The sequence below is a fragment of the Ochlerotatus camptorhynchus genome, unplaced genomic scaffold, assembly GCF_037179485.1.
Source record: "Ochlerotatus camptorhynchus isolate MF236.1 unplaced genomic scaffold, CSIRO-AGI_Acam_v1.1 ptg000478l, whole genome shotgun sequence".
NCBI classification, from domain to species: Eukaryota; Metazoa; Arthropoda; class Insecta; order Diptera; family Culicidae; genus Ochlerotatus; species Ochlerotatus camptorhynchus.
The window spans coordinates 31292-45805 of NW_027040964.1; the positions used below are offsets into that span (position 1 = coordinate 31292).

The window sequence follows — 14514 nt, forward strand, 5'->3', positions numbered from 1 at the left end:
ATTTTCAACCCAGAACATGTTCCGCTCTTACATCTTCTGAACCAGTTCACGATTCCAAACATATTCAAAAAGTTATATGAGGCCATAGTTCCTTGTCCCACGCACATATTTGATGGTTGACTCGCCTCTGGTTTTCAATATTTCAACAGTTTAATTTTTCGTAAGCTTCATTTAAAAAACAACAACTTTGTTCCGGACGTAATTTAGATCAGAAGTGACATTCTCTTGCTAAAATTTATTGGAAAATACCCAAGACGCGGCAAAATTTGAGCAAAAGTTTCATACAAATCGCGGAAGGTCGAGCCAGATTTTTTTTTTTTTTTTACTATTTACCCTGTAGCTGCTCATGTGTAAAATGTAACATTAATCTATACTTACGGATTCGTCGATGAAAACACGAACATGCAAGAGTACGGCAGCATCGGTTTAGGTCCTTCCCCTCCTTCTTCATCATCCTCTTCATTCTTGTTCTCATTCTTCTTGTTTTCTTTCTCCTTCTCTGCTTCCGCTTCCTCCGTTGTCGGTGTGCCATCTTTTGCCTTTTGCAGTGCTTCCATCTCCTTCTCCAGTTCCATCTGCTGTTTCTCCTTGTCTCGTTCCTGCTGCTGCTCTTCTGCTGCGGTTAGTTCTTGTGCGTTCGCCAAATTGTCGACAGCGATAGCCAAGAATACGTTCAGCAGGGTGTAATTCCCGAACAGTGTCAAGATGATGAAGTACAGCGAATAGATCATCCCACTTTCGTGTCCGCCCTGTGAGTTTATCCCGAGATACATGACCTCGTTCCAGTCCTCCCCGGTGAGGATCTGGAACACCGTGAGCAGTGCGATGGTGAATGTGTTAAAGTTAGTCGGTGGTGTGCCCTCGGGTAGGATGAACTGTCCCCCGAACAGCTGCATTCCAAGCAGTGCGAATATCAGTATGAACAGAAAGAGCAAAAACAGCAACGAGATAATCGAACGCATCGAACTGAGTAAAGAGATGACCAAGTTACGGAGCGAGGACCAATACTTGGTGACCTTGAAGATGCGCAGCAACCGGAGGGCTCGCAGCACGGAAATACCGAAGGAACCCTCTTTGTAGGCGGACCAAACCACCTCGAAGATTGAACCAGCGATAACAATGCAATCGAACCGGTTGAAGGCCGACTCGAAGTAGATGCGAGGGCCGAGCGCGTACATTTTGACCAACATTTCGCACATGAACAAGCCTAGGAACGCAAATTCGGCGTAGTCTAGAAAAGGGGGGAAATTGGTAATTAGTTTCATAATTGCTGTTCTCTTCATGCATTAATGATGGGTTAAGGTTATTCAGGCTGGCACAGTAGCAATCACACAGATGGTGGTGAGTCGCAAAAATAGACAGGAAGCATGTTCCCTGTAGAGTTTCCGTTACTTGCCGGGAAGAGATTGACACAGAGAAGGCTATAAGAATTACACATATTTTTGTTTATAATTACAGCAAGTAGATGTAAGAAACTGCTAAAGTTCAACTAAAACTATTCGGAACAGAGGATTGAGGTAAAGATTCAAAACGGAATTGGATATTAAGAATCGCTATTTCTGATTGGCAGGCAGGAATTTGAAACGGTCTACAGGGGAAGTTGGCTACAGCTATCGCTCAAAATGGAACGTAAAACTACAGAAATCATACTGAAACATAAAATGAATACTACCATCAGCAAATTGCAAAATAAGTCATCAAAATAATCTGTGAGAAGCAAAACTCCTCCCGTGATGATATTCTTTGGCCAACATCATCACCGTGCTTACAAGTTGCTTGAGTTTTGCACCTGACAACCCGCGTGTAACAGGAAACTGCCACTTGCCGATGGCTACGGTTCTACAACAACGCTCTTAACCAAGAAGTATCCGCGCTAGACGCGGTTGTGCAAACAGAAATCGCTACTAGCAATGAGAACTGTGGTGAAACACTGTCTTAGCTCACGATGACAATTATCCATTGACCGAGAATGGGAGCGTACACGGAGGCAATGCGCTACTCACATAGAAATAACGACAACCAGTTCGGTTGCCCGTAGTGTTCGACTGCCACACAGATGGTGTTCAAAAACACCAGCACTATCACGAACCAGTAGAACCATTGCGTTTTGACCGTGTGTCGGATGCCGTAGCGGAACCGCTTCTCCGCCCGCCAGAAACCGGACTTGGCCGGTTTCTTCTCCTTCTTCAGAATGCCTTCGTCGCCCGATTCGGTGGTGGCTTCTTCGTCATCCGTTTCCGAAGACTTGGATTTACCGAGGTTTTTCAGCTTTTTCCGCTTGGCGGCTGCCTTCTTGCGGGCTTCTATTATGTACATACGTTCCTCTTCGGTGGTTCGGTCCTCTGCCAGGATGATCTCCTCCGCCTTACAGATCCATTCGACGAAGCCATTCAGCTCCTTTTCCAGCTGCTGTTGCCGGCGGAGCTTCAGAAACTCCTGACGGTTTTCGACCTTCTCTCGCTCTCGGGCAAATTCACTGCAATGGGAAAAAAGGAAATTACGTTGGATTGCATCTGTACTGAAAGCATTTCACTTACCCGCTGAGGACACCGAGAACTAAGTTGAGCATAAAAAACGAACCAATTATAATCAAAGGCACAAAATATATCCAATTGAATGTTGAGCCTAAAGCGTCATTGGTCTGAAAGAGAGTAACAGTGGTATGGTTAGATTCAATTATCTGTACTAGATTAGTGTCAACCGATGGCATCGTTGATACTATTCTCAGCAGTTCCTAAAGCGAATGAGCTTCGGTCTGTGAGAAAAAGCTAATTCCGCAAAGAGAACCTTCGATCAACAGTTCCACTTCGGCCGTAATCGATCAAGTTCTGCATCAGTTCCGGTCATAATTGCCAAAAACTAATGCCGTGAATGTTTCTTACCCAATACATAGTTGACGTCCAACCCTCCATCGTGATGCACTGGAACACGGTCAACATAGCGAAGCCGATGTTGTCGAAGTTCGTGATGCCATAGTTGGGACCCTCCCACTGCTCGATGCACGCACTCTCGTTGTGATTGCACAGGTGCACTCCGGCTGGCAGTTCGACGTTCATCGTGTCGTCGTCGTCGTAACAAGGCGTCGGCAGGTCACCTTCCTCAATAATTTCAACTGAAACCGGTCAAATTATGACAGCGGTCAAGTTTCCACCACTACTGTATCAACTAGATGGATACTTACAGGCATTTTCTAAGCTATAACAACTTTTGTGCAAAGCACCCGAGTAAAATTCTAATCCTATAATTGCGAATATAACGATTGCAAACAAGACTAAGAGTCCGATCTGGAGCAATGGTGCCATGGCTTTGATGATGGACTTCAGCACGACTTGTAGACCTTGGGAGTAAGACGGTAGACGCATTTTAGCATACCTCGTATTCATCAATCAATCATCTACAGCGCTCGCTATGCTACATCTACTGCTAGAACAAAATCGGCTAATGTAAAATAGAAACAAGCAGAATGGTTGAAACAAGCATTCATAAATGTGGATGTGGACGGCGTTGGTGAAAAGATCTAGGTTTCTATCAAATAAACACATCTAAGGACTAGCTACGGATGAGTGAGTTCTCTACAGTTTGCTGGTGCGGGGTGATCTAAATGGAAAGTGAAACCAAATTATGAGTCTTAAAAGAAGGGAGCGACGGCTGCACGACGTCTCTCGTTACATTTGGTTTTTGTTATTAGCGTGGGAAAATGTAGCTTGGTACACTATTCTACTCACTAGGAACTCCAGAAACTAATTTCAAAGGTCGTAACACACGAATCGACCTTAACGTTCTGAGATCTATATCGAGCGGAAGAGGGAGCAACGTGATGAGCCTATAAAAACACGGTAATTCAGATTTGTTTAATTTTGTCCGAGGATTTGTTTTTTTTTAAGGAAATTGGAATAAGGTGATTGAGAAGCCCTACCTCTATAAGCCTACCGTTGATGCCTATATGTTTACCTAGTTACTGTACTGGAATTCTGATTGATTTTTATGTAGTATATTTACATTCTAGCATTCTAAACCAAAATCTATTCTTTACAATCTGGGGGCGTATTGATCAACTAAATGGATTTTTTCGATAAAATTTTGAAAACAGTAGAGGACTATTGAATCTTCTGAAATTCCTTAAATCCCTGTGAATTTCCGGATCTTACGAAGAAGATCTTAAATTTTGAACTTTGAATCAATTAGATTCTATTTTGCTTGGAATTCGAAATTTTTAGGAGTCTAAGAAATCTTCAAGCTGTTCCAGAAGTTTCAGGTGGATGTTGTTGCCCAAAAACATAGCCGTTAGGGTTCCAAGGAATTTCACAGGAATTTTGGGATTGTTTTGACGTTTGTTGGATAATTTTAGCGTTTTTTTTGTGGGCTTTCTTAGAAAATCTCCTGAATTAATTAACTTCTCAGTTTTTTGAGAGATTTCCCAAGAAATGTTAAGACTTTATACGAAGCTCTTTCGTATCCTCAAAATCCAAGAACTACATGGATGTCAGTCGTTAAGTTTCGCGTGGCCGTTGGAAAGGATGTATTTGAGGCATATCAAACTTCACGAATTCGCCACGGATCATTCGATAATGAGAACCAACCGAAACATAATCGGCTCGTTACCAGGAGCCCCATGGATTTCTTATTTCATGATGAGTTTTGATGGATCGTGAAGATGACATGTATGACCAACAGCGATCAGTTTTTAAAGCTTCATAAAAAAAAGTTTTTTTCGGATCACTATTGGACGATCAGTGAATGCCCATGAAGTTTGATATGCATTATTAGTTGCCTTCTTGTTGAACAGTCACGTTCCTCGATGCACCTGAAAATGTCACGAAATGTTCGCTGACGGTAAATCAATACAGAGCTGGGAAAAGGGCGTAACAGCTTTGGTAAACGATTACTTCTCTCGATGGTTTTTGGGAAGTCAATAAATCTCCCAGGGAATTACATACATCTCTTTTAGGGTAGAAAAAATCTTCCTTCATTCGATGGCGTAGTTGCCTGGTTTGAGTTTGTTTTGGCTTCTAAGAAATCAGCGGAAAAAGGTTTGTTTACATTAGCGAGATTTGCCTTCCTCCAGCAGAATCGAGAAATATGGTTGAATACTGTTTTGAATGATCTTGAAAAGATGGAAATTCATATAAATAGAACAGCTATAATTTGTCCAATGGACATCATTAACCTAGTAAAAAGAAGGATCAGTGTACAATACCTAACCTTAATTTGTTTGTATTCATCTACAGACTAAGAAATTATCGCTGACTTTGGTATTTTTTTCCCCAAACTTCATCAGCTGAACTTTTCGGTAAAATTTAAAAACATCAAGGTTCGATCATTTAAAGAAGGTTAAACGTGTTTTTAGATTATTAAAAAAAAAACAGGCTTTTAAATGAAGGTCAAAGTTTTACCGAACGTTCAGCTGTAGAGATTTTGGTTAAAAATTACTGAAAACGATAATAATTTCTCAATGTGTATCTCCCAGGAAATCCTGAGTTCTTCTTCTTTGGCTTTATTTCGTCAAGATTGACGAAACGTCTTCACATGTCTTCCGTGCTTCGTTTGAAATTTGCAAACGAGGTGGGCAGGCATGGAAAATCATTTACATTCATTTCGTGCATTAATTTACATTCACTAACTTTTTTCTTCAACATATTTCAGAAAAATTAAATGGATTTTTTTTGTTGGTTTTGATATAAGCTTCAACTTTTGTCGATTATTAAAATCTGTATCTCTTATGCATGACCAACTAGAGCGGGCAGAACTAATTATTGTTTTTCAGTGAATGTAATTTACATTCACTGAAAAAAAATGGTGGGTTCTGTTTGCTTTGGTTCATCATGCATAAAAGATACAGATTTGAGTTACTTACAAAAGTTGTGGTAAATATCAAAACCTACACAAGCTCTATACATGTTACCGAATTCTGTTTATAGAAACAGTTAGAGGCAAATGAAGGTAAGTGAATTCACCATATGGATAAGAATGATTGTCCATACCTGGGTGTGGGGACCCATCGCAAATTTATTAAACTAAGTCTTTACGAAGCCCCGTAACGTGGGTAGATCACCTTTTCGTGGTACGTTACGGGATGTAAGATCTACCACCGATTCCTAGTCCTAACTTCTTCAAACTAGGGGAACAGGATTTTTCAGTAATCAAAGGAACACATCTTAGTCCTTGTTACTTTTTATGCCTTGTTGATAGTGATAAGTCCTCGGGTTGCCTGGACCGAGGATGATCTTGAAACACGGAAAAAATGAGTTAGTTAGTCTTCACCTATGTGATTCCTAATCTTCTAATCGTTGTTCCCTAGTTTGAAGTGGTTAAGACTAGGGTTCTGATGCATGGTCATTATCGGTGTCATAGCTTGTTTTTGTTGTTAAGGAATCCAATTTTGACTGATAAAGGGGCGCGCCTTTGGAGGGTGTTCCAACTCCGAAGGGTATAAATAGCGGAACCTTTCAGTTAGAATCGATTCCTTGCGATGAAGGCAAGAATGACAACTGTATCAAAACCGAATACTTCATCATTTCTCAATAGGGATGGAGTAATACGACATGCACTAAACTAAGGACACGGGATATACTACAATAGATCAAATTACTGGTCGCAGTGGTGTTATGTCCCGAACAGAGGAAAAAAAAAAAGTCTTTACGAAAGTTCAGGGAAGTTAACCCAAGTAACAATTTGGGTTTTATGAGGGTTCTGTAGACTATGATCTAGACTTGTAGTATGCTTTAAAACCTCGATAAAACTTGCAATGCTTATTGGGAAGAAAACATCATGTGTTTATACGAAACAGTAGTTGATCAGGAAAATTTGTTGATATGCACAGAGTATTGTAGAGGTTCATCGATTTTGTTTTATAAATCCAGTAAACTTTGTGGAGTTTTATAAAAAATTGTAGAAATTTGGCGAACTTTTGAGACATTTAATGATTTTTTAAGAAATTCGTGGAATTATTACATTTATCTCTAAGTTTAGGGAAATTTGTGAAACTTCAGTGACTTTGTTGAAGTTCTTGGATCTTCTTAGAAATTCGAGAAACTTCATAGAGCTTTAGAAAACTTCATGAAAATTCTCAAAATGCTGTGCTGATTTTTGTCGAATATAAGTACCATTCTACCTCAGCGTGTATCGCTTCAAATGATTATCACTAACTCTACTCGGTAGTCTGATTATTAACCATAGGGTGAAATTCATAGCTGTTCTATCATATTTTTTTAGTAGTTATCATGCACCTGAAATCAATGCCAAATTTCACGACGTAAGTGTCCCCTTGTATATCCTGTGAATGTATTTTTTTGTTGATGAGCTAGTTGATCCACTTTACATAACTTTTGTGGAGATGCTGCAGTTCTTAGACACATGACAGCTAGCAATACAGAATATAAACCTGCAAGAGCTGGTTCCAACACTTAGCTACCAAAGTTTAAGCGAAGCCAACACATGCAGTAAAGTTAAGTGGCAGATTTTATCACTTGAAACTTTAGCCTTTTTTTCGATTGATGATGTTGTTGAAGCTGCATTGGTTCTGGTTCGTTTGGTCCAATGTCGTTTTGCCCATGTGGGTCGTTTGACCAAATGCGTTTTGGTCGAAGATTGATACTAAATTCTAAGTTATAGTGAACGCACAGCCAGGAAGAAAGGCAAGACCTCAATCCTTTGAATACGCAGGATTTTGAACATTACATTTGGACAATCATAAATTACATGGAAATTTGTCTAGGGAAACGAGAATGATTCCATCAAGTTAATAAAACTAACACTTACTTTTCCAGCTAAATAAATGCAACGAATTTAGATTCATATATTTGTGGCCAAAGGATCCATTCGGCAAACGAAAATCAGCATGACGACAATCGACCAAATGACACTGATGATGATACATGAGCTGTCTTGAGCTATGATTGTCAATCTTCGTGTTCATGCTTCTTTGGACCGTGTGTCAGTACCTCGTATTAAAAAAAATTTGAGAAGTATTATAATTTCTTTTGATGATTTCATTGTAGGTTGGGGCTGCTACAATCTTTATGCGCCATTTTTATAATAATGCTGATGTTTGATAGAAAGGGGGAATGGTAAATATCGTTTTCAGCCGTTTTGAAGAAGCTATTACAAAATTAATGATTAAAAAGGATTAAAGTTGCAGTTAACACATCAAAGGTGAATACAACAATAATTTAAAATGTTTACTGTTAATATGAATCTCGGTCCATCGGTCGACTACTTCGATATTGAGGTAATGTTCAACGGCTTTCTCTAGTATTGAGAGATACGAAATCATATTTCCATCCTTTTCTTCCTACCCTCTATGGAGTCTTCTTCAGGGAATCTTCATTTCTTTCCGAAACATCTAGTTTGAGCTTTGCGAATATAAAAATGTACATTCTTAAGTTTAAAAACATACCAATATTTCTAGCTTGTTCTATGATCCAAATCCAAACTGACCGCAGTTTCCACTAGATTAAATTCGATGCCAAAAACCAGTGAGTGTCCAATAAAACATGCACTCAATCGGATTGAAACGGCAATCGACTCAAAACAGATGTACAATTCTTATGTTGGTCAAAGCTCTAGATGTTCGGTAAAATATCAGATCCATCGAAAGCTGTTGTACCTTACCTTGGATATGAATCGGTTTTCAACTTTTGAATTAAACTTTCCTCTACTCTAGCAAAGTTCCAATGAAGTCTACATGCATAAAACTCTACTCCTATCGAACACTTGCGGCTAGCCCGTTGTACTGGAATCCGTTGCTCTCTGGGTCTAACGGGAATCTAGCTTCCTAATAGATAAGAGGCACCCCTCTTTCTCTCTCTCTCGCTTTCGCTAAATATTCACATATTTATAGGACCTCTGTTTTTTCCGAAATACACACACATTTTCCGAAAACATGCACATCCTTACCCCGTGAACACCACAAAAAAATCCATCATGTTCCAGATGTTGCGCAGGTAGGAATCGGTATGCAGCACCAGCCCGAGGGCGACAATTTTGAGTGCGGCCTCGACCGTGAAGATGCACAGGAAGTAGCTCTCGGTCAGTTCCAGCTTCTGGGCCAGCACCGTTTTGTCTCCGTGGGGCAGATGTTCCTCCAGCGCCAGCACGACACAGTTTGCGATGATTGTCAACAGTACGGCGTACTCGAAAGGCGGCCATTCTATGATGAATTTCGTTGCTCTGAAACGGGTTGGCAGGTGGTTGTATTCTTTAGGATTAAAACTTTCAAAAGCAGGTCCACTTTACCTCCTAATGAAATTATCCTCTGCAAAAATGAACAGCGATGACGGTCCGGGTGGAGGCGGACCCGTTCGATGCCTCGGACTACTGCCCTTTTTTCCCTTCTTCGGACCCATTTGCTTCCCGTCCTTATCAGGAAGCTCCGCCTCTTGAGCCGCTGCTAACCTGCAAGAAAGGAAGATAATGGTGGTTATTAATAGAAAGCTTGATTAATAATTTAATTTCAACGAAAGCTGTTTCATCTTGATATTTTCTTCTAAATTAACTTGCGCTTGGTTGTGGTTGATTTTGTACAATTTCTGGAACATCCATCAATCGCCTCCATCTCTGCAGATTTTCATCAGAGGATCAAAATGACCTTCACATTTGAGACATAACCGACTCATATTTGTTTATCGCCTGTTGCCTAGTATGCAAAGATGCTGGCGTTTGAAAAAAAAAATAAAAGGTTCTATCCTAGACACGACTGCAGTATGACGTAGAACTTCGCAAAATTGATGTATGTCATGCATTTTTGACCATTATACTTTTGACGTAGGACTACGTCTTTGATTTCTATATGGGGGTACACTTTGTGAAAACCGAAAATGGAACATGTAACAAATTAAGAAAGATTTCGAACGTTAATAACTCAGCTGCCCCTGGTCCAATTTCAATAATTTAACACCCATCGATCAGAAATGTGGCTACGCATCGATAAAAATGCTTCTGAATGTTGATTTTCAACAAGAAACTATTGAAAAACTGGTAAATGTCCAGCATTGTCCAAAAGCGTCGAATTAACTAACAAATCCACCAATTACCTTCATGCATATACTGCTTCCCAAGCACAGTCGTCAGAGAGTAGTAAGTAGACGAAACAAGTTGAAGTGGCGTTCGCCTCCGATCCTCAGGCGCATGCGAATAGGGAGGATGGAATTGCGTAATATTTTGCACACTCATCGCCATATTCAGAACCAAACGCAAATTCTTCAAGATAACCACCATCCGTCGTCTGGCTCGCCGTGGCGGTGCTTACGTATCTCGGGTCTGATTTACGAGGTGTGCTGAAGGTGTTCCTGAAAAATGAGATCCGTGATGCTGTCACCTACACTAAACACGCCAAGCCTAAGCGGCCATGGATGTCATTTACGTTTTGAAATGACAGAGACGCACTCTGTTTGGTTTCGGAGATTAAATCATCACCAACTTTGGCAACAAAACGGCCACCAATCTTATTACAGTAAAGAGTAGGAATAGAATTCATCTGCCTGTTTGTCCATATTCAGAACCAACGATCACACAAAATGCTCATGTAATCAAACTGGAAGCAAGTACAAGTTATTTTGATCAACCTTGATCAAATTTGAATCGCCACGGCCGGATATTTTCGATGGAAGAAGCAACAATCTAGCATCTAACTCGACGAAGACGGCAGGAAACATTTGTGAAGCCGAGTTATTTACGAAAGAGAGGGTCTATGAAGAGAATCGATTAATGTAGATAGGGCCTATTGAAAAGTCACGCGAGATTTGTTTTCCATACTGAGCTCCAATGCTACCGACGCCAGGGAGGCAACTCCCACACCTGGACCCTACCAATCGACCCATCAACTCAACCGGGACCAACGGCTTTACTTCCCGAAGGAAGGCGTGATCAGAGATGTTATGCATTAGAACATGCCGGTGGCGCCAACTGAGATTGAACCCAGGCCTGCTGTGGTGAGAGGTAATCACGCTAACCACCGGCGCCGATATCTTTCAAGGTGATATCACGGCGAATGAGAACGACCCAAATTTGAGTTTAGTTATCTCAGTAATAAGAAATAAAGTGCAGGAACTCAGCGATGAGTAAATTTGCTCCATGTTTTCCCAGGTTTTTCCAGGATTTTCCAGGGAAAAATTCCCGAATTTGAGAAGTAAAGACTGGATTCACTCAGTCTATTGGTACTACTCCGAGACTGAATAAAATTTTCGTCAATTTCCTCATTTTCTGGCAGATTTTTTAGGTTTTCCACAGGAAACCATGAGACAAATTTACTCATCGCTGAGTTCCTGCGCTTTTGGCGATTATGAGTGAACTAAATTAAAATTTGAGTCGCTCTCATTCGCCGTGTACGCAAAAGGAAAAGAGCCAGTGTCGCTACTTGTTAGCAAACTACTCATAATGGGAGGAGTCTTTGTAGCTTTTATACCACTTGGTTGCACATCATTCTGCTTTAACCTGAAAAGATATAAAAGAGCGCTGCTGTATGGCATTAGCTCATTTTCGCTTCGGAACAGCAATAACAGCAGTAGGAAGGTGGTGGCTAGTCAAGCAACAAGCAACAATTGACTGTGACTGGTCGTGGCAAAGGAGGAAAAGGTCTGGTAAAAGAGGCGCCAAGCGTCATCGCAAAGTTCTTCGAGATAACCGCCATCGGTCGTCTGGCTCGCCGTGGTGGTGTCAAACGTATCTCCGGTCTGATCTACGAGGTGTGCTGAAGGTGTTCCTGGAGAATGAGGTCCGTGATGCTGTCACCTACACTAAACACGCCAAGCGTAAGTGGCCATGGATGTCCTCTTCAATAAAACGGCCCTTTTCAGGGCCATCAAGCTTACATCAGTAAAGAGTTGGAACAGAATTTATCTGTGCTTGTTTGTCCATATTCAGAACCACAAGCCCCCAACGACCACACAAAATGCTCTCCAGAGTTGTAATCTTGTAACCAAACTTGGAAGCAGGGGTGCAAGTGATTTTGATTGATTCTCTTAATCAACTTTCTCTTTGAAAAAGATTACTACAAATTTGGTACGCGTACAATTCAAAAACGGAAAGAGTTGAGATAATATATAATTGATCAATTAAAAGAACTAAATGCTCTTCACATTTATTGCGTCCACTAGCGGTCCTACGTCAAGCTTCCGTTCGTGCCCCTAGGCACAGACCCTTCTAGTTTTTTTTTTAAGTTTTCAAGTATTTCAATGTTTCGGTTATGGTTCAAAGCTGGTTCAAGTATTTTTCCTGGAATGTAATAAATTATGAAAATTCAACTGTGGGGTCCTCAACAAGCCGTTATATATTTTGGAGTAGTGCCCCAGTATAGTCCACAAAGACGCTATGCATGTTGTAGAATAAAAAAATTGCCAAAAAATACGTTAATTTTTTTCAGTAGCTCCATCATTAGTTTTAAATTAGATCTTTGGAGTAAAGAAGAGAGTGAAGGTTGCATTTTATGATAACGCAACAGGCAGTTGTTTTTCTTATCAGAAGACGGTACTTTCAATATTGAACAAAATGTTGGTTCTTATATCAGAGAAGTAGGGGAGAAAGGGGTATAACGATCATACGGGGTTTAAACATCTCTTTATTATCCAATTTGGAGGACAACCCGTACATAAAATTATCATGCATCATCATTATGTAGTGTGTTTGTAGAATGATACAAAATAGATTACTGTGACTTTTCTCAACTCAAACGTATGGTTTCCAATAAGTAGGTGCTTAGTAAAACATTAATTGAAAATTAGCGAGATTCAGTTACTGTATTTCAAAGTCAGAACAAAAGCTCGTATACAGGTTCTCCATCTGTACAATGTTTTGATGGTAAGAATCATAGTTTAGGTACACCGAGGTAAGTTGAAACGATACCTCTAATCACATGAGATATTAAACCGAAGCACACCTGACGGCCAATGGTGGAAACAACTAGATCCAACAAATATAAATGAGGAATTTTGTCAAATATTCAAACTTTTGAATAACATTAATGTATGAAGTTTACATCTTTTAGTAGTATTATTCTGCACAAAAACTTTGAAAAATGTAAGTAAACATTCCTCCTGTGGACGTTCTAAAGTGAGCCATGTTGATGAGAAAATTAGTTAAAAGTGAACTATTTTTGAAAACAGAATAAAACCGAAATTATGTTAATCATTAAAACACATATTTTTCTTTATAGTTATGAGCTTTTAGAAGATGTTGTAGAAGCTTGTAGAAAAAGTTTCTTAGACTTTCTTGCACAAAATTAGCGCCGGTAAACATAGGTCCAACATGAATCATTTTTGGATAGGTCCAACAAAAATTCATTACTCTGCCTTCTCCAGCGACCCAATCAGTAGATGGTTACGCATTACCTCTGACTGCTTTCATGTTGGCTTGAGAATACCGAACTCTCTCTGCAGTGGTCTTGGATTGTCCGTCTGCCTGACGATCCTTCGCATCTAACTGACTGTAAAACCTCTATATATGCAATTAGATTAACATCCGTCAAGGGGCAAGTCATTCAGCACATTGTGCCGAAATTAAATTCGGCACAGCTTGGGTACATCGATCGGTACACCTTTGGAAATCCTTCGGCCCAATCTTGTACGCATTGGATTGTTGTAAATAAAATGGGAACACTGCTGGACAACTGTCATTGAAGTTAATCACAACATTACATGTTGTTTGACTGTATATTCAGGAACATCCTCTAATTGAATATACCAGAGGAACTCAGACCAGTAGATCTAAATACAAATGTAGGTTCTAGAGTGGGCTCAAAAGATAAAGGCAGTTAATCATACCCCATTAGTATCCTTAATTCGAATAATGCTGCAAATCACACAAAACAAACTACAGAAGTTTATTCATAATTCTCTATAGTCAGTCCCCTATAATGTTCCTCACCGGTTCCAATTCTTTCCGGTCGCTGATAGACCGTTGATTTTCACATCACGAAAGGCTAGGTTTCTAGTGTGCCTTTGAGGGCATTATACACCACTGGACTTTTATTATCCATATGACACAAAATACCAAAACTTCGCACACCCGCCACTTCCCGCGTCATCCACAAATCGATTTATGCTTGCGATTTCAAAGCAAAACATTCAATGTGTCAGTGCTAGTACAATAGCGCTAGGAAATCCGCATAAATGTAAACACCACATTAATCGCTGACCTTCTCCTGCTTGCTGCAGGACCCAGTGCCTTGCCGTCCGGAGCGGTAATGAGCAGATGCACGACAGCAGCGCTGTTTTATATCTATTCAGGTTCAAGCAGAACGATGTGCAAACAAGTGGTAATCGATTATGACGACTGGGTTTGAGAAAAACGTTTATTTCATAAATACAGTGATAAAATTAACATTTGCACATTTTTCTTAAGTTGTTTTATGGAAAATTGGAAAAGTTGTTATTTCAGCAGATTTGTAAAGTAATATCCTATCGATTGGCGTATTTGGATTTTAATTTCATCTATAAATGACAAAGTTACAAGCGTTCAAAACCTAACACTATTTCACCACACATATTTTTTTATTTGCTCTCCAGTATAGTCGACAAAGAC

General features: G+C 40.0%; 1 protein-coding gene across 9 annotated transcripts in view; it reads right to left on the bottom strand.

Moving 5' to 3' along the window:
• LOC135712402 (voltage-dependent calcium channel type A subunit alpha-1-like) overlaps nt 1–14514 on the bottom strand; it is a 160820-nt gene that overhangs the window by 28752 nt on the left and 117554 nt on the right. For all 9 annotated transcript variants that reach the window (XM_065235394.1, XM_065235393.1, XM_065235395.1 and 6 more), the window contains exons 2-9: nt 9235–9393; nt 8896–9168; nt 3726–3823; nt 3182–3337; nt 2883–3112; nt 2538–2641; nt 2004–2476; nt 379–1231 (exon numbers count right to left, since the gene is read on the bottom strand). In XM_065235394.1, the coding sequence (XP_065091466.1) occupies nt 379–1231; nt 2004–2476; nt 2538–2641; nt 2883–3112; nt 3182–3337; nt 3726–3823; nt 8896–9168; nt 9235–9344 (2297 nt within the window). In that variant the 5' untranslated portion in view covers nt 9345–9393. The remainder of the gene's footprint in view (nt 1–378; nt 1232–2003; nt 2477–2537; nt 2642–2882; nt 3113–3181; nt 3338–3725; nt 3824–8895; nt 9169–9234; nt 9394–14514) is intronic.